This window comes from Phaenicophaeus curvirostris, chromosome 2 (assembly GCF_032191515.1).
Source record: "Phaenicophaeus curvirostris isolate KB17595 chromosome 2, BPBGC_Pcur_1.0, whole genome shotgun sequence".
NCBI lineage: Eukaryota > Metazoa > Chordata > Aves > Cuculiformes > Cuculidae > Phaenicophaeus > Phaenicophaeus curvirostris.
Window position 1 is genome coordinate 39,783,312 of NC_091393.1, and position 22,685 is coordinate 39,805,996.

At 40.8% G+C, this 22,685-nt stretch overlaps 1 protein-coding gene across 1 annotated transcript in view; it reads left to right on the plus strand.

Moving 5' to 3' along the window:
- DCBLD1 (discoidin, CUB and LCCL domain containing 1) overlaps nucleotides 1-22,685 on the plus strand; it is a 53,799-nt gene that overhangs the window by 12,149 nt on the left and 18,965 nt on the right. Inside the window, exons 2-6 of the mRNA XM_069850862.1 lie at nucleotides 3,617-3,829; nucleotides 14,285-14,422; nucleotides 14,977-15,028; nucleotides 15,763-15,835; nucleotides 17,520-17,653. Coding sequence (XP_069706963.1) covers nucleotides 3,617-3,829; nucleotides 14,285-14,422; nucleotides 14,977-15,028; nucleotides 15,763-15,835; nucleotides 17,520-17,653 — 610 coding nt within the window. The remainder of the gene's footprint in view (nucleotides 1-3,616; nucleotides 3,830-14,284; nucleotides 14,423-14,976; nucleotides 15,029-15,762; nucleotides 15,836-17,519; nucleotides 17,654-22,685) is intronic.

Genomic DNA, 22,685 nt, shown 5'->3' on the forward strand with positions numbered 1-22,685 from the left:
TGCTGCTGCAGTACAAGAGCCAGTCATGGTTCTCATTTCTTGGGGAGTTATTTCCCTTGTCTGCCACAGAAGACTATTTTTAACTGTGGTAAACAGCCTTAATTCCAGCACTATGTGATCTTTGGTAAAACCTGAGCGTAGGCTAGTGGGCGGGCACCTGTGATCCAGAGACCACGATCTTGATCTTGATTCAAATGCCCACTGGAACTTGGTTTACAAAGCGTGTTTGATGTGCTTTATACTCTTTATACTGATGTGCCTCTTATACTGAAGGAGATTTTATTAAATCTAATTGTGTTTATACTTTCTGGCTGCTGAATACCTAGTATTCAAATATTTTCCTTTGCTCCCATCTAGTGAGAAGTGATGGCTGAGGCAAGGCTGCCAACTTCTTGCCAAGTAGGGTGGTAGAAAGCAGTGCTTAGAAGTAATGCTAAGTGAAAATTTAATAGTAGCAAGAAGCCCTGCATTGTACTGACTGGTTCAATACACTTATTCCTGTCCTGAAGTGCTGTGCCTATAGAGAAGAGCGTGACCTCAGGTATGTAGTTTTCATAAGGACAAGCAGTTGTGTTTTAAGTTCAGTATATTAGAGGTCTGGCCAATGCATTTCTAAGGACAAAGCTAATGGTAGTATTGTTCACATTTTTCATTTGAAAATGTGAAGGAGGATATATTTGGAATTCCTCATAATTTGCCTCAATTTCTGAGCCCCTGGTATATAGTGAGGTCATACTTATAAATTTTTTACTGCACTTAGTCATTGACTCTGTCTTTGAATGAATTATCACATCCTAAGTTTATTCTCCTTTCCCTCTATACTTTCAGTCTCCTTCCCTCAGGTGTGTTTTTCAGCAACTTTCAGTGCAAGATTTTTCTTTGCTCTGCTAATCTTGCTGAGAAACTCAATATTTAGACCTGCAGTCAGGTTTCTCTGTAGGAAGCAATAGTTACTAGGATCTGGTCTGACTTTTTGGACGTTGCTTCAGTTCTTGTGTTGAACAAGTTTTTGTCACGACCTTTTCCTTTGAGACAGGCAGGTAGGCAGAACAGAGGCACAAGGCATGTTAAAGGTGCGGGACGATGCTGCATTTGCCTCTCAACCAGCTGGAGTGTTTGAATGACCATGCTCCACCAGTGAAAAGCTGGAAAACAGTATTTATGCTTCCTTATCTCAAAAGATGTTCTGGTGCTAATATGTTTTAGCACTTACTCAAATGCAGATTTTAAAAAAGGAGTTTCCCTGGAAACAAGACCTCGTATAACCTTGACAGAGAAGGATGGCAGGCTGAGGTCTGTGGTGCATAGTTTTGCCTTTACACTTTCTGCAGAAATATAATGCTCTGTGACCTGGACAGCTATCAGGGTCTTGCCATGATAGTAAAGTCTTTTCAGCTTTTTGAGGAGAGTTTTGTACCACAAAGGATCCTTGGAATTGTACCTAGGTGACACAGGCCAGAATGTAGCCCAGCAAGATGAAGAGTATGTGAACACTGAACTTTTCATTTTGATTTAATCCCCATGACATTTTATTGTGGTTGTGTAACTTTTCCCTTTGTTTTCCCTTTTCTTTCCCAGCAAGGTTAAGATGAAAACCAAGCTCCAGATTGTAGTTACTTTTCTTTTCATCAGCCCAGATGAAGTAATTGCTTACAGTTAGAAACATGCAGTTTAAATTAAAGGCCACGAACAGTTCTTTTTTACTACACAGCAGTTGGCTACACAGGCAGCAAGGTTGTCCTGTGTCTTGATGGAAGTGATCTCATTTTACACTGCCTGGACCTCTGTGGACCTCTCTTCAGGTTCAGAAAATTGATAGTTCATGTGCTGAATTGCTCCTTATATTTTTATTCCTGCTGCGGGAAGTTTCTATTAAAGCTGATTTGCTCAAGAGGCCAGTTTGCCTTTCATCTTGAGTATATTCCTCTGTGTGCATTCTAGAATCAATAGATCTTGGAAAACAAACTTGAACAACAGCTGTTTTTCTAAGAATGTGAACAAGGAGATCTGAAAAAGCATATTTAGTATGTTTTATGGTGATATAATTTTGGATCTATGTCTCCTATTCTCTTCTATTCCAAGCACGAACCTGTGACAAAATTAAATAGCAGGCAACAAAGTTGGTAATAATGATAAAGCTTCAAAATAAATGCTGTTTCTTGTGAAAAAGTGGTTGAGTGAGTTGGATGAAATGGCAGTGTAATTATGTAGTAGTGAGTCAACATTTTAGAGCTTGAAGCTAATCTTTGCATAGCATGCCTCCTTCCCCAAACCCCTGATATGGCGCATTTCTTTATCAACACTTCTTTTCTAGTTGTATGTCTTTAAATAATCTTATCAAATCTTAAATTCATTCGTCCTAGTGATTGTGGAAGAAAATTCAGAAAGTAATTAAAATGAACAGACCAAAACAGTTTCGCCAAAATAGGCCCAAAAGTTAAATTTTGGGTACTTAATGTGAACAGTGTGAATTCCAAGCTCTGCATGATTCTATGAACACTTCTAGAACTAACTTCAAGTTTGCAGTGACAGTGTATAACAGTATACAAGACTCCTATGTAGAGGATGCCTACGCCCTAACTGACCTAAAACTGAGGTCTGCCTGTTATATGCATGAACATAAGGCACTGCTTCCACTATTGCAATAGTTTCCATTCTTTGGAAGGTTCGGCAGAATGAAATGGCTTAAGATTTAATATGCACATTTTAATTTACTAGTACACATTTAAATAGTTCACTAAAAATTACTCCCTTTAGTAGTCAAGGTCTTTTATCTGATGCCTTCTTCCTCCCCCTCCACGTATGTTTCCTGTTTTCCATGTCAGCATCCCCCTCCTCCCCGTATTTCTATGCGCCTTTTCCTGTTGTCATATCTTCTGCTGCAGCTGCTCCTCAGATGCCTCTCCATGAGGGAACAGCTAACAGCTCCACAGCTGAGCTGGCTCCTACACAGCGCCACAAAAAAACCCCACTTTGTGGCCACCTACCCTCACCTGTTGAGCAAGGAGGCAGCAGCTCTCCAGGCGTGCTGACATGAAGAACCCTGCACACCACTAATGGTGTGCCTCCCAGTTTTGAAGCCCCTCTTGTGTCTTTGCCTTGTCCCCTGTGCTTTTTGTATTGTGTAAATGGTGCAAGAGAACCAACAGGAAATAAGATTAATTAGGTCCATGACAGTAAGTAGTTAAACCGTGTCTGTGCTCTCATGTATGATTCAGTTACCCTCTGTCTAATGGCTTTTTCTATGGAAATAGAACATGGACTGATAGTTGGGAGGAATCTGTTTAAAGGAGGATAATGTCTTTTACATGTGGAATTGCATCTTCAGGGTTTCTATAAAACAGAAAGCCAGTCTGTTTGTACAGGACCATCAAATACATCTTAGTTCACGAGTGTTTCCAACACCCCTTTTTACTGCTTTACAAGAGAAATGCAACTGTATTTCTTTTATTTACCTATGTTCCAACAACAACATACCTGAGGTGGAGTATTACAAAATAATTTTTTAGAAGGTGGAAGTGCACAGGAGACATGATTATATGGCCAGTATTTTCTTACATATTTTTCATTGAAGAATACGTTTTTTTTCTCTTCCTTGTTTATTCTCCTATTGCAGGAGATGGATGTGGGCACATGGTGATGTATCAAGACAGCGGGACTCTGGCATCCAAGAATTATCCTGGGACATACCCCAACTTCACTCTTTGTGAAAAGAAAATCCAAGTGCCTCCGGGAAAACGCTTGATCTTAAAAATTGGAGACCTGGATATTGAATCACAGAAATGTGAATCCAGCTACCTTACCATCCACAGCTCTTCAACAGTGCACGGTATGTAAAAGATAAGGTAATGGTGAAGGCCTACACTGGTAAAAGTGTGAGGGAAAGCCAACTCAACAAAATGTGAGACGTGTTAACCTGTGTCCATTCCTCCTCCTTTTCATATTCAAGTGTGTCATTCTCACTAGGGGAGGCCACAGGCCCTCAGGCTGTGTGTTGTTTGCCAAGGCTGGGTGTGCTGCTGTGCTGCACTGCAGAGGGGCTGCTGAGCCCAGGGGGTCTCTGCCCTAAGACTTGTGGGGCTGCACCATTGCAGCTTTTGTACAGCAAGTACATGGACCTATTCACCCCTGTACCCTTCTTGGGTAAGGAAAGAGATAGCTCATGAATTAGGTAGAGACAAGCTGAAAAAATGAAGTCAAGGATCATGCATACATCTATTTCCTAGGCAGTTCAGGGCTTAGAAAGGAGATAACCTTTATTATTGCTAGGTATCAATCGCATAACCTTTGCTAATATGTAGGCTTTATTACTTGCAGATATTAAATGCATGCAGCCAGTCTGCACTCCTGTAAGAGATTTGCACAGGAAGAGAAGTGAGTAATATGCTATAGCTGTGCACTTAAAACAATCTTAACGACAATAGTATCCTCCCCAGGGAGAACCTGAGGCCTTGCTTGAAGAGCCAAACTGTTTTTCAAGTCAACATACTCTTTTTCGGAAATCCAATTTAAATTCAGGGCTGCAAGGAGTTCTACAATGCAGGAGTAAACTCATGAACTGACAGTTCATAAAACTGCTGGGAGTGGGTTGTAGCCCTCCAGTCACCTAAGGCTGAATATTCTGCACTGGACTTAACAAGAAGAATGGCTTTGATGGGAAAAGTTGATGAAGAGATGAGCTACACAGAGCCTGTACAGATTTTCCAGGTCAGCAGCCTCATTGCTTGGCTTAGTGAAGTATGCGGTTCTTCTAAGCTGAGAAACTTCTAAGAGATCTTAGTAGTAAGGAGGGATGCTTGTCTTTCATTCATGAGCAGGATAGGCCTATCCCTCACCTACTAAGACAAGATCAAGTGAGATACTAAAGTCTTGCTTGCAAGTGAAGCTAAAGGTAATTATTGTTCTTGTGGGGAGGTATTAAATTTTGAAACAGTGGGCAGTGACATGTTGGTATCTAAGCATGTGTATGATGGGATTTTTTTATGTTGTTTACCTCATTTCTGAACCGTAACCAGTCTGACTATACTTGACAGTAAGAGATAGGTGTTTATTATTGCATTATCATATCTGATCTAGTGGAATGTCTCCCTGCCCATCACAGGGGTGTTGGAACTAGATGATCTTTAAGGTCCCTTCCAACCCAAACCATTCTATGATTCTGTGATCTTAGAATAATTTTTATTGATGCTACCTTGACATTTTTATTCAAAGGCTTTTCTAGGAAACAAGCATAATCAATATATGTTTTTCTGAAGTGAAAAATGAGGCTTGGATGTTGATTGAAATTCTAGCTCCTTACACATCAACCTGAAGACATCTTCACATATTTCAGTCCTGCACTTAATCAGCCTACAAACACAGAATACATGTGTGTTACACAATCAGCTCCATATAATGAATTTTTTCAAGTATTCCCACACATATTTTCAGACCTAATTGGTAGTGTCTGATACATGTGGACTATAATTTGCATCCTCAGTAGCAACCTGCATATGTAGCAGATTATGCTCATATCTGATTAAACAAGTTTTATAGCTTAGGCATACATACCATCTGTGATGGGTTTTGTGGTCTGCAGCTCGCTGTAGACTTTCCCACTAGCATGCCTACAGAGTCTGTGCTCTGCATTCAGGTAAATCCATGCAGAACAGCAGTATGGAAATAGTGCTATATGCATAAATTCATTAAATAGTTCGTGTTTTAAAATACATAAGACTTCGTAGATTAGATTAGACCTTCTCCAAGTCAGTTGTTTCCATAGATTAGCTGTAGGTCTGGGTTTTAATACGCATTTATGTAGGCAAAAGAAGCTCTGTGAGTGGGCACTGCTAAGTCCATTCAGTCTGTTAAATGTTCTTTTAACTGTTTCTGAGCCCACATCTCCTCTTTGCAACCCTCCTCTCTTCATGAACATCTACAGGCAGGTCAACAGCTGCCCTTTGTCCAAGAAGATACTGACCTTTGCTGTCAAAGTTCTTTCATAGGATGATGGAGACTTGAAATGATTTTGAGGGAATTGAAAACATCTGAGCAATTAAAAACTAATCTTTGCATATTTTCTGTATTTGGCCTGGATTTAAAAAGCAAAATTTAAAAAGCTAAGTATAAAAGCTGGCAGTACGAAAATTACTCATGCTTCAAATTAGCCAAGCAAACTTTGCTCTTTATTTAAGAGGTTTGCAAGTAAAAGACAATAAGTTCCAAAGGGAAATATGTTTTAAATACCATGCTGATCTCTTTGACTCTACAAAAAGCAACAGACTGAATGTCAGTATGTATATAAACATCAGTCCTGGAGTGTATCTGAAACTTACAAAATTGGTCAGAGGCAAAACCTAGATTATGTGCATAAATATAAAAGTAGTGTAAGCAAGTCTTCAGATGACAAAATACTGTTCTCCTTTCAGATCTCTCCCACATGTCTTTCCATATAACTGTGATTCATTCGTCATTATAATCTTCTACTGAGATTCACGCAATACAGCAAGGAGTAACTCAATTCATGTTTGGGTATTTACGTTCCATGCAGTAAAGGGAAGCGATTATATACAAATATATGGATTAATTTGATTTATGTTAGCCATAACATTGATTTCTTCACATTTATGAATTGGTGACAACAGATTAAACCACTTACAGGCAAGTTTTATTTAAGTTTAGGGCATTCCTCAAATACAGGAGTAGCAAGAATCTAATTTCTTCCTAGAAAAGCATGTAGTGTTGTTGCCTGTGCTGATCTCCTGAAGCCTCTTTGCTCATTTGGGATACAAACGTGACACTGCAGTTCTTCTCACTTTTGATACAGCTTTGATGAACCTGTGAAGGCAGCCATTGCATTTAGATTTCTCCAATACCGCCATCAAAAGATGGGCATTAAATAATGTTAGTGAAGCTCTAAAACTGGAGACACTGAGTGGCTGAATACTTTATCTCTGGGTGTCTACTCTGCACACTATTTTCTTCAGTGTTCACCAAAGAAAAGATACTGTAACAAGTCTTTTCTTTCAAACTTTTAGCTTCGTATCCAGACTTAGATGTGAAAATAATCACCAGTCAGCAAAGGTATTCTAACACCAGTTTTGGTGAAAATGAGTCAGCTTTGTCTGACAAACTTTTAAATACTAACACAGCTCTTTACATATTGTCTCTAGGAGAAATAAATCGATGATAATGTTTTCTTTCAAAGGAATAGTTTTGCACTAGATGAAATTATGGGGGTTTTGTGTCCCATAAAAGGAATTTAGAATAAAAGTTAACCTGAAGCATGATCTCAACAATGTAGGCAAGGTGCAACCTTTACTGAAATGCTTTTCTTCTCAAGTTAATTGCATTATCTGAGCATATTAAAAATACTGAGCTCTGAATAACAGCTTCTGATTTTTTAATTAGCTAAAGGGATATGTGAAAACAAGATTAACCATGTGGTCTCTGTAGTTCTCAAGAACACAACTTGCACTGCTTATGAAGGTGTAACATAAGTGTTTTAGAAGTTCAACAGGAACTTAGTCTTAGTCAGTTTCTTTTTATGTCTTTATCAGATTTCTGTATCTCTTTTGACCCTTTTTTCTTGCTTTTCTTCCTTCTCTTTCCTCAACTAATGGCTTAGTATTTTTTCCCTTAATTTTGTGAGACAATCATCAGTCTTGACTGGAGAGAGAGATTAAAGAAGAGATAAGTGCCTACTTCTCCATTCACTTGCAGTCAGTAGGAGGTTGATGTGTTCCTCTGGGGTGGATGTCAGATCTGCCAAGTGACTAGGGATAATTTCAAGAGTTAGTGCAGTTAACTTGTTCTTGCATAATTTACAGCCAGTAACTAGCATGAAATAGGTAGAGAAATTACTGAAAATGCTTTCTCCTCCCCACACCTCATCACTAAGGACTCTTAGACAAATTGAGCATTTAAAGATGTATGTCTGATGGCTGCTGAGAGTGAGCATGCAAATGTGTGTGTGTGCAGTTGGCAGAACTGAGCACCTTTGGATGCCTCCTACCTGTCATTATGTCTTGAGGGGATTCATCAAACCAGGCTTTCCTTATTATGTATTGTGATAAATATCTTGCTTGAATAAAGGGTGTGTCCAGGTTTCTTTTTTGCCCCTCGAAGAAACTTGTTATTACAGTATTGTTTCTGGTGTTTCAGGAAATCTAGTGAAATGCCCAGACAAGTTCTTGCTGACGATCAAGTCAAGCGGCCTCTTAACAGTCAGAATTCTTCTAACAGTTGGGTTTTGCCTAAGTGGTTGCAGTATCCCGAGGTTTCAGCTTTGGAAAGATTTATGCAACAAAGAATGACTGCTTTTCCTGTATCAGATGAACTCTTTTTTCCTCTCAGCTGCATAAAGCATATCATGTATTTTTCTGTGGTTTTTGTTAAACAGCCACAATTCTTTTACTAATGATTCCTAACTGCTGCTGTGCTTCTGTCTTTGGGTTTGGCTAAAACCACAGGCGTGTTAGAAGTGGGAGATCTCACCTGAGGTCAAGCAGGCAGACTTACAGTCAGTGCAGGTGGCCCAGACATTCCTTTTTAAATTTTAATTACTTCTCCAGCCTAACTTTGCTTGGATGCTTTTTTCTTTCTTTTATCACAGTCTTTAGCAACTCTTTGGAAATGCTAACTGAAAGTTATGTTTGTTTTTCCTAAAATGGGAAATGTTTACCTCTCAGTATGAGGTCAGACTGTTGCATGGAGTTAAATGTTGAAAAACTGGGCTGTTTCATGCTGACTAACAAATGTGACTATTGTGTCAACCAACATTCTGCATGGAAGAGTATAGATAGAGGAGCACTTCTTGTCTGCAGGTGTGTCTTGCAGAGTGACACTGGTTATTCCCGAGTGTGTGGGGAATGGTTGGAGCAAAGATGAGGTCTCGCTCCTCTCTCCTTTCCCCTCGCTCCTCTCTCCTTTCCCCTCCCTCCTCTCTCTTCTCTCCTGTCCTCCTTGATAGGGGAGAGGAAGAGTAACTGCTTATGAAAGAGGAACATTTGTGTGAACATGGGATGGAGAAAAATTTCAAGAATGCAGATCCTTTCATACAACAGATCCTTGCTGATTTTGTGAGATGTTTGTGAAAGACTTGCACTCTGGCTAAGTTTTTAGCTCTGAAGTGAAGCAAGCATAATCCATGTTCATCACATTCCCTGTCATTCCTCGGCTACTGAGGTGTTTCCAAATGGTTTTATTTGAGAATATAAGGATCACAATTTAAAACATTGCTTTCCCCAAACAAACTCCTTTAGAAATTTTAATCCTGGAGAGGCAGATCCATGGGTTCATAGCTACACATTGCACACCAGCCATGCCTTACTCTGAAAGGCCAGCGTTAAAGAAAAAGGAAAAATTTTCCTGTTGAAGAGGGGGTGTTATGAGTTGGAATCTAAACTGAGTTTTCTGCAGATGTCAAACTGGAGATTTCAAATTAAGTTGAGGAATTTCAAAGCAGAATGAGCAGAATGGACCAGACATGAAATAGAGAGGGGTGGAACTGCTTTTAAAAGGAAGCAAAAGTGTAGCAGAAGAGGTCAAGAGTATTAAGAACTACAGAAACAAATGGCATGTAGGCATTGCCAGCTGCTGTGAGAGAAGAGCCCTCTAGGCATGGCACTTCTTAAGGGGAAGAAGAAAAATAAAGGAACATAACTCAACAGAGCAATTTCGGGAAATATGCCAGAGTCTGGTTGACAGTAGAAGTAAACCGGGCTTCACAGAGCTAGACAATGCTGAAAAGGTCATCAGGTTTGCAAAACAATGCTATTATGAAAAAGACGAAAGCAGCAGACTATTGCTAACATTTAAAAAATAAACGACATGTAAAATAATCTCTTGAATCTCCAGATGAGCCAGCCAAAGGATATCCATGAGACAATTTACTATGTATCTTGCAGGATGTTAATACTGTTTGGAGACAATGATTCCAAAATAGAAGTATTTCTTTTAAGCCACTTAAAACATACCAACAGATCAGGTGTTCTGGATGAAAGGCAACAAATACTAGTTTAATTATAGAAAATGTTAGGTTAGGTACATTAAATATCCCTGGGTCGGTAATATGTCTCCTGCAGAATTTTAAATACATGTGTATACATATCTATATTAAAGAATCTGGAGTGAGCAGACAGAACCACAGTTAAGTCAACTCACAGAATCACAGAAATACAGAATGACCTGAGTTGGAAGGGACCCACAAGGATCATCGAGTCCTATCAACTCCTATCCCTGCATAGGACAACCCCAACATTCACACCATGTGTCTGAGGACATTGTCCAAATGCTTCTTGAATATTGCCAGGCTTGGTGCCATTACTGCTTCCCTGGGGAGCCTGTTCCAGTCCTCCACCACCCTCTGAGTGAAGAACCTTTTCCTAAAATCCAACCTAAACCTCCCCTAGCACATCTTCCTGCTGTTCTCTTGGGTCCTGTTATTGATCACTGAAGAGTAGAGAACAGCAGCTGCTTCTCCTCCTTCCCTTGTCAAGAAGTGCTATGAGGTCTCCCCTCAGTCTCCTTTTCTCCAGGCTGAACAGACCAAGTGACTTCAGCTACTCCTCATTCAACTTCCCCTCTAGACCCTTCATTGACTTCGTGGCCCTCCTCTGTATGCTTTCCCGTAGCTTTATATCCTTTTTATACTGTGTCACCCAAAACTGTACAGAATACTCGAGGTGGTAAAACACCAGTGTGGAGTAGAGTGGAATAATCACCTCCTTTAACAGGCTAGCAATGCCATGCTTGATGTGCCCCAGGACACAGTTCGACCTCTTGGCTACCAGGGCACGCTGGTGGCTCATGTTCAACTTGCTGTCAAGCAGAACCCCCAGATCCCTTTCCGTAGGGCTGCTCACCAGCCTTTCACTTCCCAGTCTGTATGTATATCCAGAGTTTTGTCCCAGGTGCAAAACCGGCACTTGCCCTCATTAAACTTTACATGGTTGGTGATTGCCTAGCTCTCCAATTTGTTTAGGTCCCTCTGCAGGGCCTCTTTGCCCTCAAGAATGTCAATGGTGAACTTGGTTAGTAAACCTTCCAGTCCTACATCCAGGTCATTTACGGAGATATTCGAGTATTGGTCCTAAGATGGAACCCCACTAGTGACTGGTCACCAGCCTGATGTAACCCCATTTATTAGTAGTAATTAATGAGACACAGAAAGAAGAAAAAGCCATGGCATCTCGATGTAGTAATACTGACATATGGAGAACACCTACTGAGTTTCATGAAATGTAACACATCTGTTTATTAAATCAAACTTTTTCTTTGTTCTTAGTAAACAAACCAAACAAACCTGCCTACTTGCTCTAGGAGGGCTCCAGCCGAGTCATGTTAACAGGAAACAGGAGAGACATCAGCATCAGCGACTTGTTTTTCAAGCTGAATATGCAAAACAACCCACCTCACAACTGGCATTAGAAGATGAAAAACTGATAATGTGATCTGGCAGTTCTCAAAAGGGATCTTAAAAAAATTTGGCTTAGTCTCAAGTTTAGGAATTAAATATTTATCTAGAGTCAAGCTCAAATGCTACAGCAAAAGTTAACAAGGCTCTATAAACAAGTTTCTCATTTTTATACCAGACACAAACCAAGGCTTCCTCCATCCTCTCTCTACTGTGGTTGTACAGTACTCACATAGACAGCATGGGGAAATCAATGGATTCTAGGTGGAATAGACAGAGAAGATGGACAATACATATGAATTTTAAAAGTAGGTGATAAAGTAGTATTTTTGTCACCTTGGTTCCAAGTGGAAAATACTGACTAGTAAATGTAGTTTTCAGAGGAAGTCTAATGACTACAGGTGCTGATTGGTTTTAACCTTCTAATGTCTACAAAATCTCATGATATATGTATTCAAGGTAATAGGTAAGTCAATGGAGAGCAAATCTGCTGGGTGTTACTGTGTATATAATAAGTGCAACTAATTCAGGCATACCACAAGCTGAAATGCAAGGAGCCTGGGAGACTATCCTTTCACTTTTGGCTCTACAATATTAAAGTAAGAAGAGGACTGCTGTATGGAAGTGCATAGGAAAGAGTATATGTGGTTAAAAACAGAAACATTTTTTGAAAGAATTAGTCCTAACCCCCCTTTGTTTTGAACTACCTATTGGAGTCTGTTGGTATACTAGAACTGCTCTTGGCAGAAGATAACTATAACCTGGTAACCCTTCTGGGCTTTATAACTCAAAAGTAGAAACTTGTTTTTAGGCATTGCATGCTGATTTCTTAAGCTGATTGTTTCTGAATTTTTGGATTATACAACTCTATGTGTCTAGACTTATTTTATTTTATTGTTTCTGCTTATAACATGTGTGATTTGTTTGTGTAATTACCTGGAATGTATGTAGACTTGCTACTGAAGGAGACACGTAGCCCTGATCCAGCTGGTGTGTGGTTGAGTGAATCAGCCATCTAAATTATACCTGCAGAGTAGATAGGTCATTGCCAATTGCTGTGAGGGAGAAAGCCAAAGAGCCCTTGTGAGAAAATATGTAGAGACAGTCCCTAAGAGAAGAAAAGTACTAAAGCTTTCCCAGGTATTTTATTTTGAAGAAATATAATGCCTCCCTGTCTTTTTCCCCTTTGTCTCTCTCTCTGGGGGGAAAAAAAATAAATCCAACTTAGCACTTTACTTCTCCCACTGCAATCTGACACAAAAGACCTTCTCAAATAAATCGCTCGTGCAGTTGTCTGGTATGACACAGTGTCAGTTGCTGTCTTTTTGATAAGTTCATTTGCTAAGCAATTTGTTTAACCCTTTTTATAGACATTGTTTGACTAAGTCGTGAGTCATTTTCAACACGAGCACTCCAGGGAAATGTCACACTCGGTGCTTTTTTCTCTGCCTGCCTTCCTTTATCGTATGATTTTTGTAAACCATAAGACAAGACTTCCTCCTTTGGTTTGTCCCATTCTGCTGACAACTGGCTGTCGCTGGGCTCCAACTGGGCTACTTGATAGGCTGATCTAGTTGTAATAATTCTGGTGAAGTATTAGGGAAGGACCCCCCCAAGAGTATCATGAAGAGGCTCTTAGGAGCCTGTTAGGAATGGTACCACTCATCAAATTTCTGCTGTGGTTGTAATTTCTTGTATCTCAGAAGTCAGTTCCAAGTCACTCAAAATAGCAACCATTAATAAAATGAGGTGGTCTAGGAAAAATCAAAGTGATACTTTTTCTTTCCAAGGGCTTATTTTAGGATCCAAAAGCTGTCATTCAGCAGAACAGATGGGCTGAAGTCTTGTAAAGGGTCTTGTTTGTTTTTTCTCCTAGGAAAAAAACCCAACTGTTTGTCATTTTACAAAAAAAACCTCTCTTCTTAGCAGTTTATATTGTAAGCACCCTCATAAATTAAAAAAAAATTGTGCCTGAACTTCTTTGGATTTTCTCTGTCAACTGTGCCTAAGGGCAGCCAGGGACAAGTGTTTGGCCCAGGTGTGGTGACAAGGCAAGAGCAAAGACTGTGGCAATCTCAAAAGAAAGGTCCCCTCGGGAACTGACTTATGAAGAAGCAAATGTAATTATTAAGAGTCCTGGGCACGCCTTCTGTCAGAAGAAAGGGCTGTCCCAAAGACTGTTCCAAGATACTGCAGTTGGTAGCTATAAAACTCTTATCTAATACAATGTGAGCAAAAGCCTCTTGTCTCCCTGTCCCACTCCCTTCATCTTCCCCTTTCTTTCCCTCTCTTTTTTTTGTTTAAAATTCTAGAGACTTGAACTGTATGCTTCTGTGGTCTGATGATGTTTTTCAAAGGAAAATAAATAAAGACATTTTCTGAGTAAAATGGTACTGCCTTGTAGTACAATTTGGCTTGTGGCACACAGGTCCTTGGAAACCAGGTATCTCGTTTGTGATCTTAATCTTCCCTGAATAGCTGTTGTGCTTCAGCAGCATGAGCTGCACAGGTCTGAAGAGTTTATCTAGGGGACCCTGTGTAGATCCCTTGGTTTGCTTTTGAATGTTCTGTTCTTTTCTCTAATGAGTTACTGCTGGTTGTAAGCATGCTGTATTCCAAAGGTGAAAAGGCATCAATCATTCCATTAAGGTTTATGTGATGAGAGAAGTAGATGCTGGAATTGCTACCACAGAGAGACAATTGGATCCTGGCCACTCCTTGTCAGGGTAACTTTGGAGCTCATACTCATAAAGGACTGAAGCCAAAACCCTTTTGTCAACATTTGGATTTAAGGAGAATGAGTGTGTTATGAAACTTTGCTAATCATGGGAATATTCCAGTCTAATTACGTAATCTAAACTTCTGAAATCTTCTTTGTTCTGCCTGTAGGGCCATACTGTGGTAATGTGATGCCTGTCCCCAAAGAAATCATTCTGGATAGCAATGAAGCAACTATTCACTTTGAGAGTGGATCCCATGTGTCAGGACGAGGCTTTCTGTTATCCTATGCCAGCAGTGATCATCCAGGTAAAGTGAAATCCAAAAGCACTATTTCTAAAGGATTAGTGGCATAGTCCCCACTATTTCATTATCTTCTCAACACACATACGCTTCAGCCCTAATATTTAGTCCTAACTATTTCTGGATTAGCATCAACCGTGATATTTTTAATAGCATGTGTGCAAGAAGCAGCCATAATACTAACCAGATATAATAGTTGCTGAAATCCTACCCAGGCAATTTGCAATACAGGCCCAGTGAAAGAGAAAATTAGTGCCTTCTCCTTGAAGCTCTACTCTATTCTGGGATTCCAGCATCTGCCACAAAGTAACAGGATGAAGGAATAGGAGAGATTAAGATTTGATTCCTACATTTATTATTTTGGGAGGTCTGTGCGTAAATCACACAAAGAGTAAAAAACAGAGATGAAAAGAATGTTGGAAAACCATAACTGTTTCTTTCTATCTAATATGATTGTTTAAGTATCATATAGAGAGATCTTTAAATGCAATTTCATGTGTAGCCAAATATTTGTCTACAATATCCTACAATGGAGATTGACATTTGTAAACTTTTCACAGATCTAATAACGTGTTTGGAACGAGCAAACCACTTCTCAAAGGTCGAATACAGGTAAAGAGGGTTTGCATCTCTGTGCTGTGACTTGCTTTGCTGTAGATGTCATCTGGTACGTTTGTTATGAAAGGCAGGTAGGGTCTTGGTTTGCTAGAGAAGCAAATTTTTTTGAATTTCAGTGCTGTAATAGTCCAAGGCCTGGTTGAGAAAGCACTAGTGCAGAATGGAAGTCTGTGGCCCCGAAAGATGAGGGAATAGAGTTACAGAGGAAGTCTCATTTGGGCATACATATACATGGTATATGTAAAAAGAGTATCCACTTTGAAATTCTAAGTAGCCTCAAATTTCAGTGCTTCTCCTGAGAGCAGATCATGCCCTAGCTGATATAAGATTATCTGAGGACAAGCTATAATTTCTTGGTTCCTTGAAAACCTTGTGATAGGGTTTGAAATAATAATAAATTGTGCTCTTCTGGCTGCTGTTTGAATGTGCATGTAGGCTCTTATCTGGGCTGTGCTGAGAACTCCTGTGGTAGCTTTTCTGGAACAAAAGCATTAAACAGAAATGCCCTTGCAAAACTGCCTTTCTGGTTCTTCGTGTACTGCTGTGTGCAGTCCACTCACGAACTTAAGGGCCTATTTATTTACCTCCTAGACTCACCAACAGACCATCAGCCAGAATTTACTGCTAAAATATTCATTGGTTTGAAAGCACTTCTTTTGTACAAGTTTCTTTCTGTGTATTGTCACTACAGTTCGTATTTTAAACAATCCTCTCTTCTCTCACTACAGCAGATATTGTCCTGCTGGCTGCAGAGACATAGCAGGTGACATTTCTGGGAATATCGGAGAAGGATACAGAGATGTAAGTACACAGCATAGTGAAATTTATTAAGATAGAAAAGAGAAGCATAGCACAATTTGGTTTTAACTTACGCTTCACTTTTGGCAGTAATTCTTCCCATCTGTGTTAGATATTCCTTTTATTATCAGTATATGAGTGTGTTATCAGTATGCAAGCACACAGAGACACTTTTTAAACAGACCAATCAATTGTGTGAGAACAAAGTCCATTGATTGTCAAATACACCTACTGACTTATGGTTTCTGGCTTTCTGGAAAACCCTTCCTAGGGTTTGTCCCTTTTGAGGCATTGCTCATCCATGTACTAATTATTCCTACAGCTTCAGCTTCTACCTATTTGGAGTCTATTTGAATTTCTCTTCTGAAGTTATCTCCTGTAGGAAAAAAAGCACATTTTAGTAACAGGCAGGCTTTAAGACTATGCCTGCAGTATCCCAGCAATCTGCTCTGAGACAAAATAAAAGTTATACACTGCCTAATTACTTACCACCAATAACTACTTCTTGGTTTTAACTGCTCATTTTTTAAAGTGAAGAAGTTGCCTGAGTGGTTGCGTTTATCCACAGTTCATATCACACAATGCTCTGCCCTCTCTGTGCCCCTCACCCTCAACTCTCCTCCAGTCATGCCTGTAAAATCTTCACGTCTCTCACAGTGCAGTAAGTGTTTCATACCACTGAAATAAAATCCCACCCTATCACAAATATAGCAGTTGCTGAGTTTCCAAAGCCAGTGTTCATGTTTAACCTGTTTATCCAGTTATTCAAGCACGTTTTTCCAGCTTGGAAAGTGCAGAGCTGAAGAAACAAAGAAATGAGACATTAAGTTCTCATTAGCTGGAGTTATTCCTGCCCTTCATTTGGGTGATTAGTAAAGAAAAGCAGCACATGGCATGACCTCATGCAGATCTTATCTGCGCTGAAGAATTTTTAAAAGAAATCCTTCACTGTTAAGGAGGATTCAGTTTTTATGATGGGAAGAACCTGCAGGGCTCCCTTGGAGACCTGCTGCCTTTGTGTCCCCACCCCTCCCAGCTCTCCCTGATGAGGAATAGCCCAGCAGCCCTGCTTATTGAGTAGCGTAGCCCAAGCTGAACCTGTCTGAACAAGACCAATGTCTGCCTGCAGCTCCTGGGAATGTCTCCTTTGCACCTTTCCACCGGCTCTTCTCTGCTCTGCCCTACCCTTATTGTCACCTAGTTGGCATACAAATGGTCCTCCCTGTAGTTTGCACTGTTATCCTGCCTGTTATCCCTGGCGAATGGGCTGTGCTTAAAACCCAGCAGCAGCTAGTCAACACAAACCCAAATCTCCTTATATATGCTGTGACTCAAATCCTAAAAAATTAATGGGTCTGCCTCCAGGCAAGTCCATCAAGTAATTATAGTTTTCTTTTTGCAAAGAAGGGTTGCCATGCCTTTGACTTCGTGACACAGTGTTTACTAAGTTTAAACCTTACAGCACCTTCTCAGAAGCAGATTACTTGCTTTTTCATTTGGAAAATAAAAACATGACTTTTGGAAATGTATTTTTTTATAGACTATTATTCTTTCTCCCTCCCCTGCCTCTTATTCCTTTGAGCTTTGCTGGATTTTATAAGCTGTAATACCTGTATACTAGCGGCTTGGAAGTGAAAGCAGTTTGTCAGATCCTCTGAGCTTGCTTCTGATGGGTTCTGCCTTTCAGACCTCGCTGCTGTGCAAGTCAGCAATACATGCAGGCATTATCGCGGATGAGCTGGGCGGTCAGATCAGCGTCACCCAGAAGAAGGGCATCAGCCGCTACGAAGGCGTCGTTGCCAATGGCATCCCCTCGCATGAGTGAGTGCCGCTGGTGGGGCTGGCTCTGGGAGCAAATGTCGGGGCACAGTGGACTGATCAGATGAGCAGAAGCAGGTGGAGGTGCTGTTTTCGGGAGGAAAAGATGTTCGTTGTTCTGAGGCTTTGATTCTGCAGCTTTATTAAAATGGTGTTGGCATTTGATATAGGGGAATGTTTCAAGTTTGTAGTGGTTCTGTACCATGTAGAGCAGAATTTTCTTTTCCTTTTTTTTCTTCTTTTCCTTCCAAAATATTTTTACAAATCAGTTTGTTAGCGGTTTAGTTTGAAAGTACGATGTTCTGCAACACCTTTAATCAATGTGCCAATAAATCATGATAACTTCATGTTAAAGTTTAAAAAAATCTAGGAAGAATGAATAAATAAAAATGGCCGTTGAGCCATAGGTGGTTTAAAGAACTACTTCTTAAACATTGTGCTTTTGACATGTTTAGTTTTTTCTCCTTTAGGATATTTATAGCAAGGATGTTATATTCACCACTTATCTTCTCATTTTTAATTGTACTGTTGTTGAAGTAGAAATAAATCCTCTAATCTCTACTCAGCACAGCAAGCCCTTCCAGCAACTGCTTCTGTCATTCCTGTTGGTTTATATTTTTTAATTTTAAATGTTATCTGAATTTTACACGAGGCTTTTTTCCCTTTGTTTTTGTAGGGAATTGTCCTCAATCCCATAGCCTACAAGAGCTAAGGGAATATGTGTTTTTTATATTTTTTTCCTGTTTTCCCCATATCTCCATGCCATCCTGATGATTTCTGTCATGCTTTCATTCATTTTAAAAAAAAAAAGCAAACAAAACCAACAGTTGGTCTGTTGCTGTGCTTAAACTTCAGCATAGATTGAAATGATTTATATATAATGGCACTAGAGTATGCAAAGCTGAGTAGCATGTGGACTGCTAGTGGAAGGGCTGTACAACCTAAACATTTTCTGTTTTTCTTACACATTTCTCAAAACTTAATTGCTTAAGAAAATTAATATAAACTGTCTAAAGCAAAGCACAACTAAGAGCTCGGCTCAGGCACCAAGCCCTTCCACAAAAATTATACAAATTCTTTCCATTACACATGCCAGCTCAGGGAAACCCTAAGTTAAATATTTTATACCTTAACTAAAGGTGTTAAAGAACTGTTTACATACATTGGTATGTTCATGATCCTTGAGAATCCCAGAAGGAGTAACTCAGACAGCAGTGCATCAAATACTATAATGAAAGGCATCTGGGATTCCCATTTGTATTTTTTTCACAGTATAAGAGCTAGTGGGCAACAAACGAAGCGTGAAAGAAAGCAAATGTACACGTGCTGGAGGAAAACACTGTTTGCATAATTAACCCATCACCTTAACTGCCGAACATCCTTTTAATGTTGCTATTCACAAAATAGCCTATGTATTTCACATGAGTAATGGATGCATTCACAGAGTTCCAAAATTGTCTCTATTACATCAAGTATGAAAACTTCTTTACTTGAAGGAGAGCTGAAATGTGCTCTTCTGGAGCTCACATTTAGCCAATTTAATGTGTGACTCCTTAGAGAGCACCCTAACAAGAAGTGCAGCCCCTTAGCTGTCCTGTATACTGGGGCAGACAGAGGCGCTGCTCAAGCATAATGCACATCTCAAAGGGACTGGGTTGCCCCAAGGAGACAACCTTCACTTTCTACGTATTATACAAGGAGCCATAAATGGGCTCATACTGTACTAGATGCCTGCAAACTAGATAGCACAGATTTAGAGGAAAATGGGAGTATGAACACAGCGCTTCCTGGGATGCCTCTGCTACTCCTGGCACCTGGGACAATCCCAGGAGCAGATGAATCGCTGGTGTGAGCCTGTTATCCCAGAAGAGGGAAACTGAAGGATACAGGGAAATTATTTTATTTTAAAACATGAAAAATTATTCCTAGAAATGGTCCCATTTACTAAGAAAACCAACCAATGCATTTCATGCTTTACAAATGTTTTTGTAAGAGGTAATTCCAAAGCTGCATGACATCCCTGTCCTCAGGATAGCTACACGCTGCAAGAAATTCCTGTGGAGCAACTAGTCCTGGTGAGAAAAAATGAGCACCTAGACAGCAGAGCTTTAAGAGCTTTTTAGACACTCTTAAGTAAAAGCTTACTCAAGTTTTTAAAAGCTCATTTATAGTGGGTTTTAGTATTAAATATATAAATTATTTAGTGGCTTGAGTCAAAATTGACCTCATCAATGGCTGCTGCTGGAGTGCATCGATCTGTTAAATATCTGCATTATAACGTGATGGTAGAGTTGCGGCTTTTGCTCACCAGCCCTCAAGAGCTGACCTTGGCCACCTTAACTCCATTTTTCACTGTGCTTGTTATGCTTAGGCATCTGTGAAGTTTTTGAGTCTCATCCATTTGTGGACCTGCATCCACAAATGCTATAATGAAGATCAAGTGTCTGGATTTATTAGGCAGTTCTGATAACTCAGTACAAATTTAAGAGGGTTTAACATTTTCATGTAAGATTGGCTAAGTTGGTGAAAGATAACGAAAGAAATCTTTCTATAAATACTTTAACAATAAAAGGAGGACCAGGGAGAACATTAGTCCCTATTGGATGCAAATGGAACAACTGTGACAAAGGATGAGGACAAGGCTGAGGTACTTAACGCCTTCTTTGCCTTAGTCTTTAATAGTAAGGAAAGTTGTTCCCTTGTGTGTACACACCCAGGAGTTAGAGGAGCAGAACAAAGCTCCCATGATCCAGGAGGAGGTGGTTGGAGACTTGCTTGCCCAGCTAGACACCCACAAGTCGATGGGGCCGGATGGGATCCACCCGAGAGTATTGAGAGAGCTGGTCGATGTGCTGGCCAAACCCCTTTCCATCATCTTCCAGCAATCCTGGCTGACTGGGGAAGTTCCACTGGACTGGAGGCTGGCTGATGTGCCCATCTACAAGAAGGGTCGCAGGGAGGACCGAGGGAACTACAGGCCTGTCAGTCTGACCTCAGTGCCAGGGAAAGTCATGGAACAGGTGATCTTGAGTGCTATCATGAAGCACATGCAGGAGAACTGGGTGATCAGGCCCAGTCAACACAGGTTCACAAAAGGCAGGTCTTGCCAAACTAACCTGATCGCCCTCTGTGACAAAATGACCTGCCTACTGGATGAGGGAAAGGCTGTGGATGTGGTCTTCCTGGATTTCAGTAAAGCCTTTGACACAGTTTCTCACAGCATTCTGCTTTGGAAACTGTCAGCTTCTGGCCTGGACAGGCGCACACTCTCCTGGGTGGAAAACTGGTTGGATGGCCGGGCCCAGAGAGTGGTGGGAAATGGTGTGAAATCCAGCTGGAGGCCAGTGACAAGTGGGTTTCCCCAGGGCTCAGTGCTGGGTCCAGCCCTGTTCAATGTCTTTTCAATGACCTGGATGAAGGCATTGAGGGCACCCTTAGCAAGTTTGCAGGCAACACTAAGCTGGGTGGAAGTGTTGATCTGCTGGAGGGTAGGGAGGCTCTGCAAAGGGATCTGAACAGGCTGGACTGCTGGGCAGAGTCCAATGGCATAAGGTTTAACAAGGCCAAATGCCGGGTCCTGCACTTGGGGCACAACAACCCTATGCAGTGCTACAGACTAGGAGAAGTCTGGCTGGAGAGCTGCCTGGAGGAGAAGGACCTGGGAGTGTTGGTTGACAACTAGCTCAGCTAGTTGGGCCAGAAGTGTGCCCAACTGGCCAAGAAGGTCAACAACATCTTAGCTTGTATCAGAAACGGCGTGACCGGCAGGTCCAGGGAGGTTATTCTCCCTCTGTACTCGGCACTGGTGAGATCACACCTCGAATCCTGTGTTCATTTCTGGGCCCCTCACCACAAGAAGGATGTTGAGGCTCTGGAGCAAGTCTAGAGAAGAGCAACAAAGCTGGTGAAGGGGCTGGAGAACAGGCCTTATGAGGAGCAGCTGAGGAAGCTGGGGTTGTTTAGCCTGGAGAAGAGGAGGCTGAGGGGAGGCCTTATTGTTCTCTACAACTACCTGAAAGGAGGTTGTAGAGAGGAGGGAGCTGGCCTCTTCTCCCTAGTGTCAAGGGACAGTACAAGAGGGAATGGCCTCAAGCTTTGCCAAGGAAGGTTCAGGCTGGGCATCAGAAAAATATTTTTCATGGAAAGGGACACTGGGTACTGGCAGAGGCTACCAGGGAGCTACCCAGGGAGGTTGTTGAGCTACCCAGAGGCTACCCAGGGAGGTTGTTGGGTCACCTTCCCTGGAAGTATTCAAGAGATGAGTGGATGAGGTGCTAAGGGGCATGGTTTAGTGATAGATAGGAATGGTTGGACTCATGATCCTAGAGGTCTTTTCCAACCTGGTGATTCTGTGATCATACGTCCCAGCATGTGAAATCATTCGCCTTTGAAAATGCAAGAGACCACATGCTTGTGAATTGTAAAAGATGAAATCTGTACTGCTTATAAAAAGCTTGCTTGAGACTGACTCTGGAAAAGAAAAAAAATTGTTTCATACTAACTGAAATTTATTATGGGAAGCAGCACCCTTTTTTCACAGAGCTACAAGTTCAGCTCTCCCATGCAATCCCACCACTGGTACTGTTAGCTAGGCAGGATCCTGAAGGCTGTCAGGCAAATGAGAAGCAGGGTGCGATACTATCCCTTAAAGGACAAAGTGAAAGTGGTGTGACAAATACCACATGTCACATTAGGAAACCGATGAATTACCACTTACTGAATTAGTTCGTCCCCTTCAGTGACTTTCAGAATTCTAGTAGAAGTATTTCAGCTTGATTTCGTAGCTTTATAGACCTTAGAGATGTTAACCTCCTCCCTTTTTTTTGCTAAAGTTGCAGCCCTCTAGTTGAAAGGAATCTGAGTGACTTTTTTAGTACAAAACTTTCTCTCTTAAAGAAGTATTTGAGGAACACTGTGATTTCTGCTTTTGGTAGGTCCTACTGATCACCATAGGTTTTTATTATCTTCTTTACTCTTGAAATGAATTGCTTTGTATTCTCTAAAAAAGAAAAAATTGTTTTGGCTCTAACGTCAG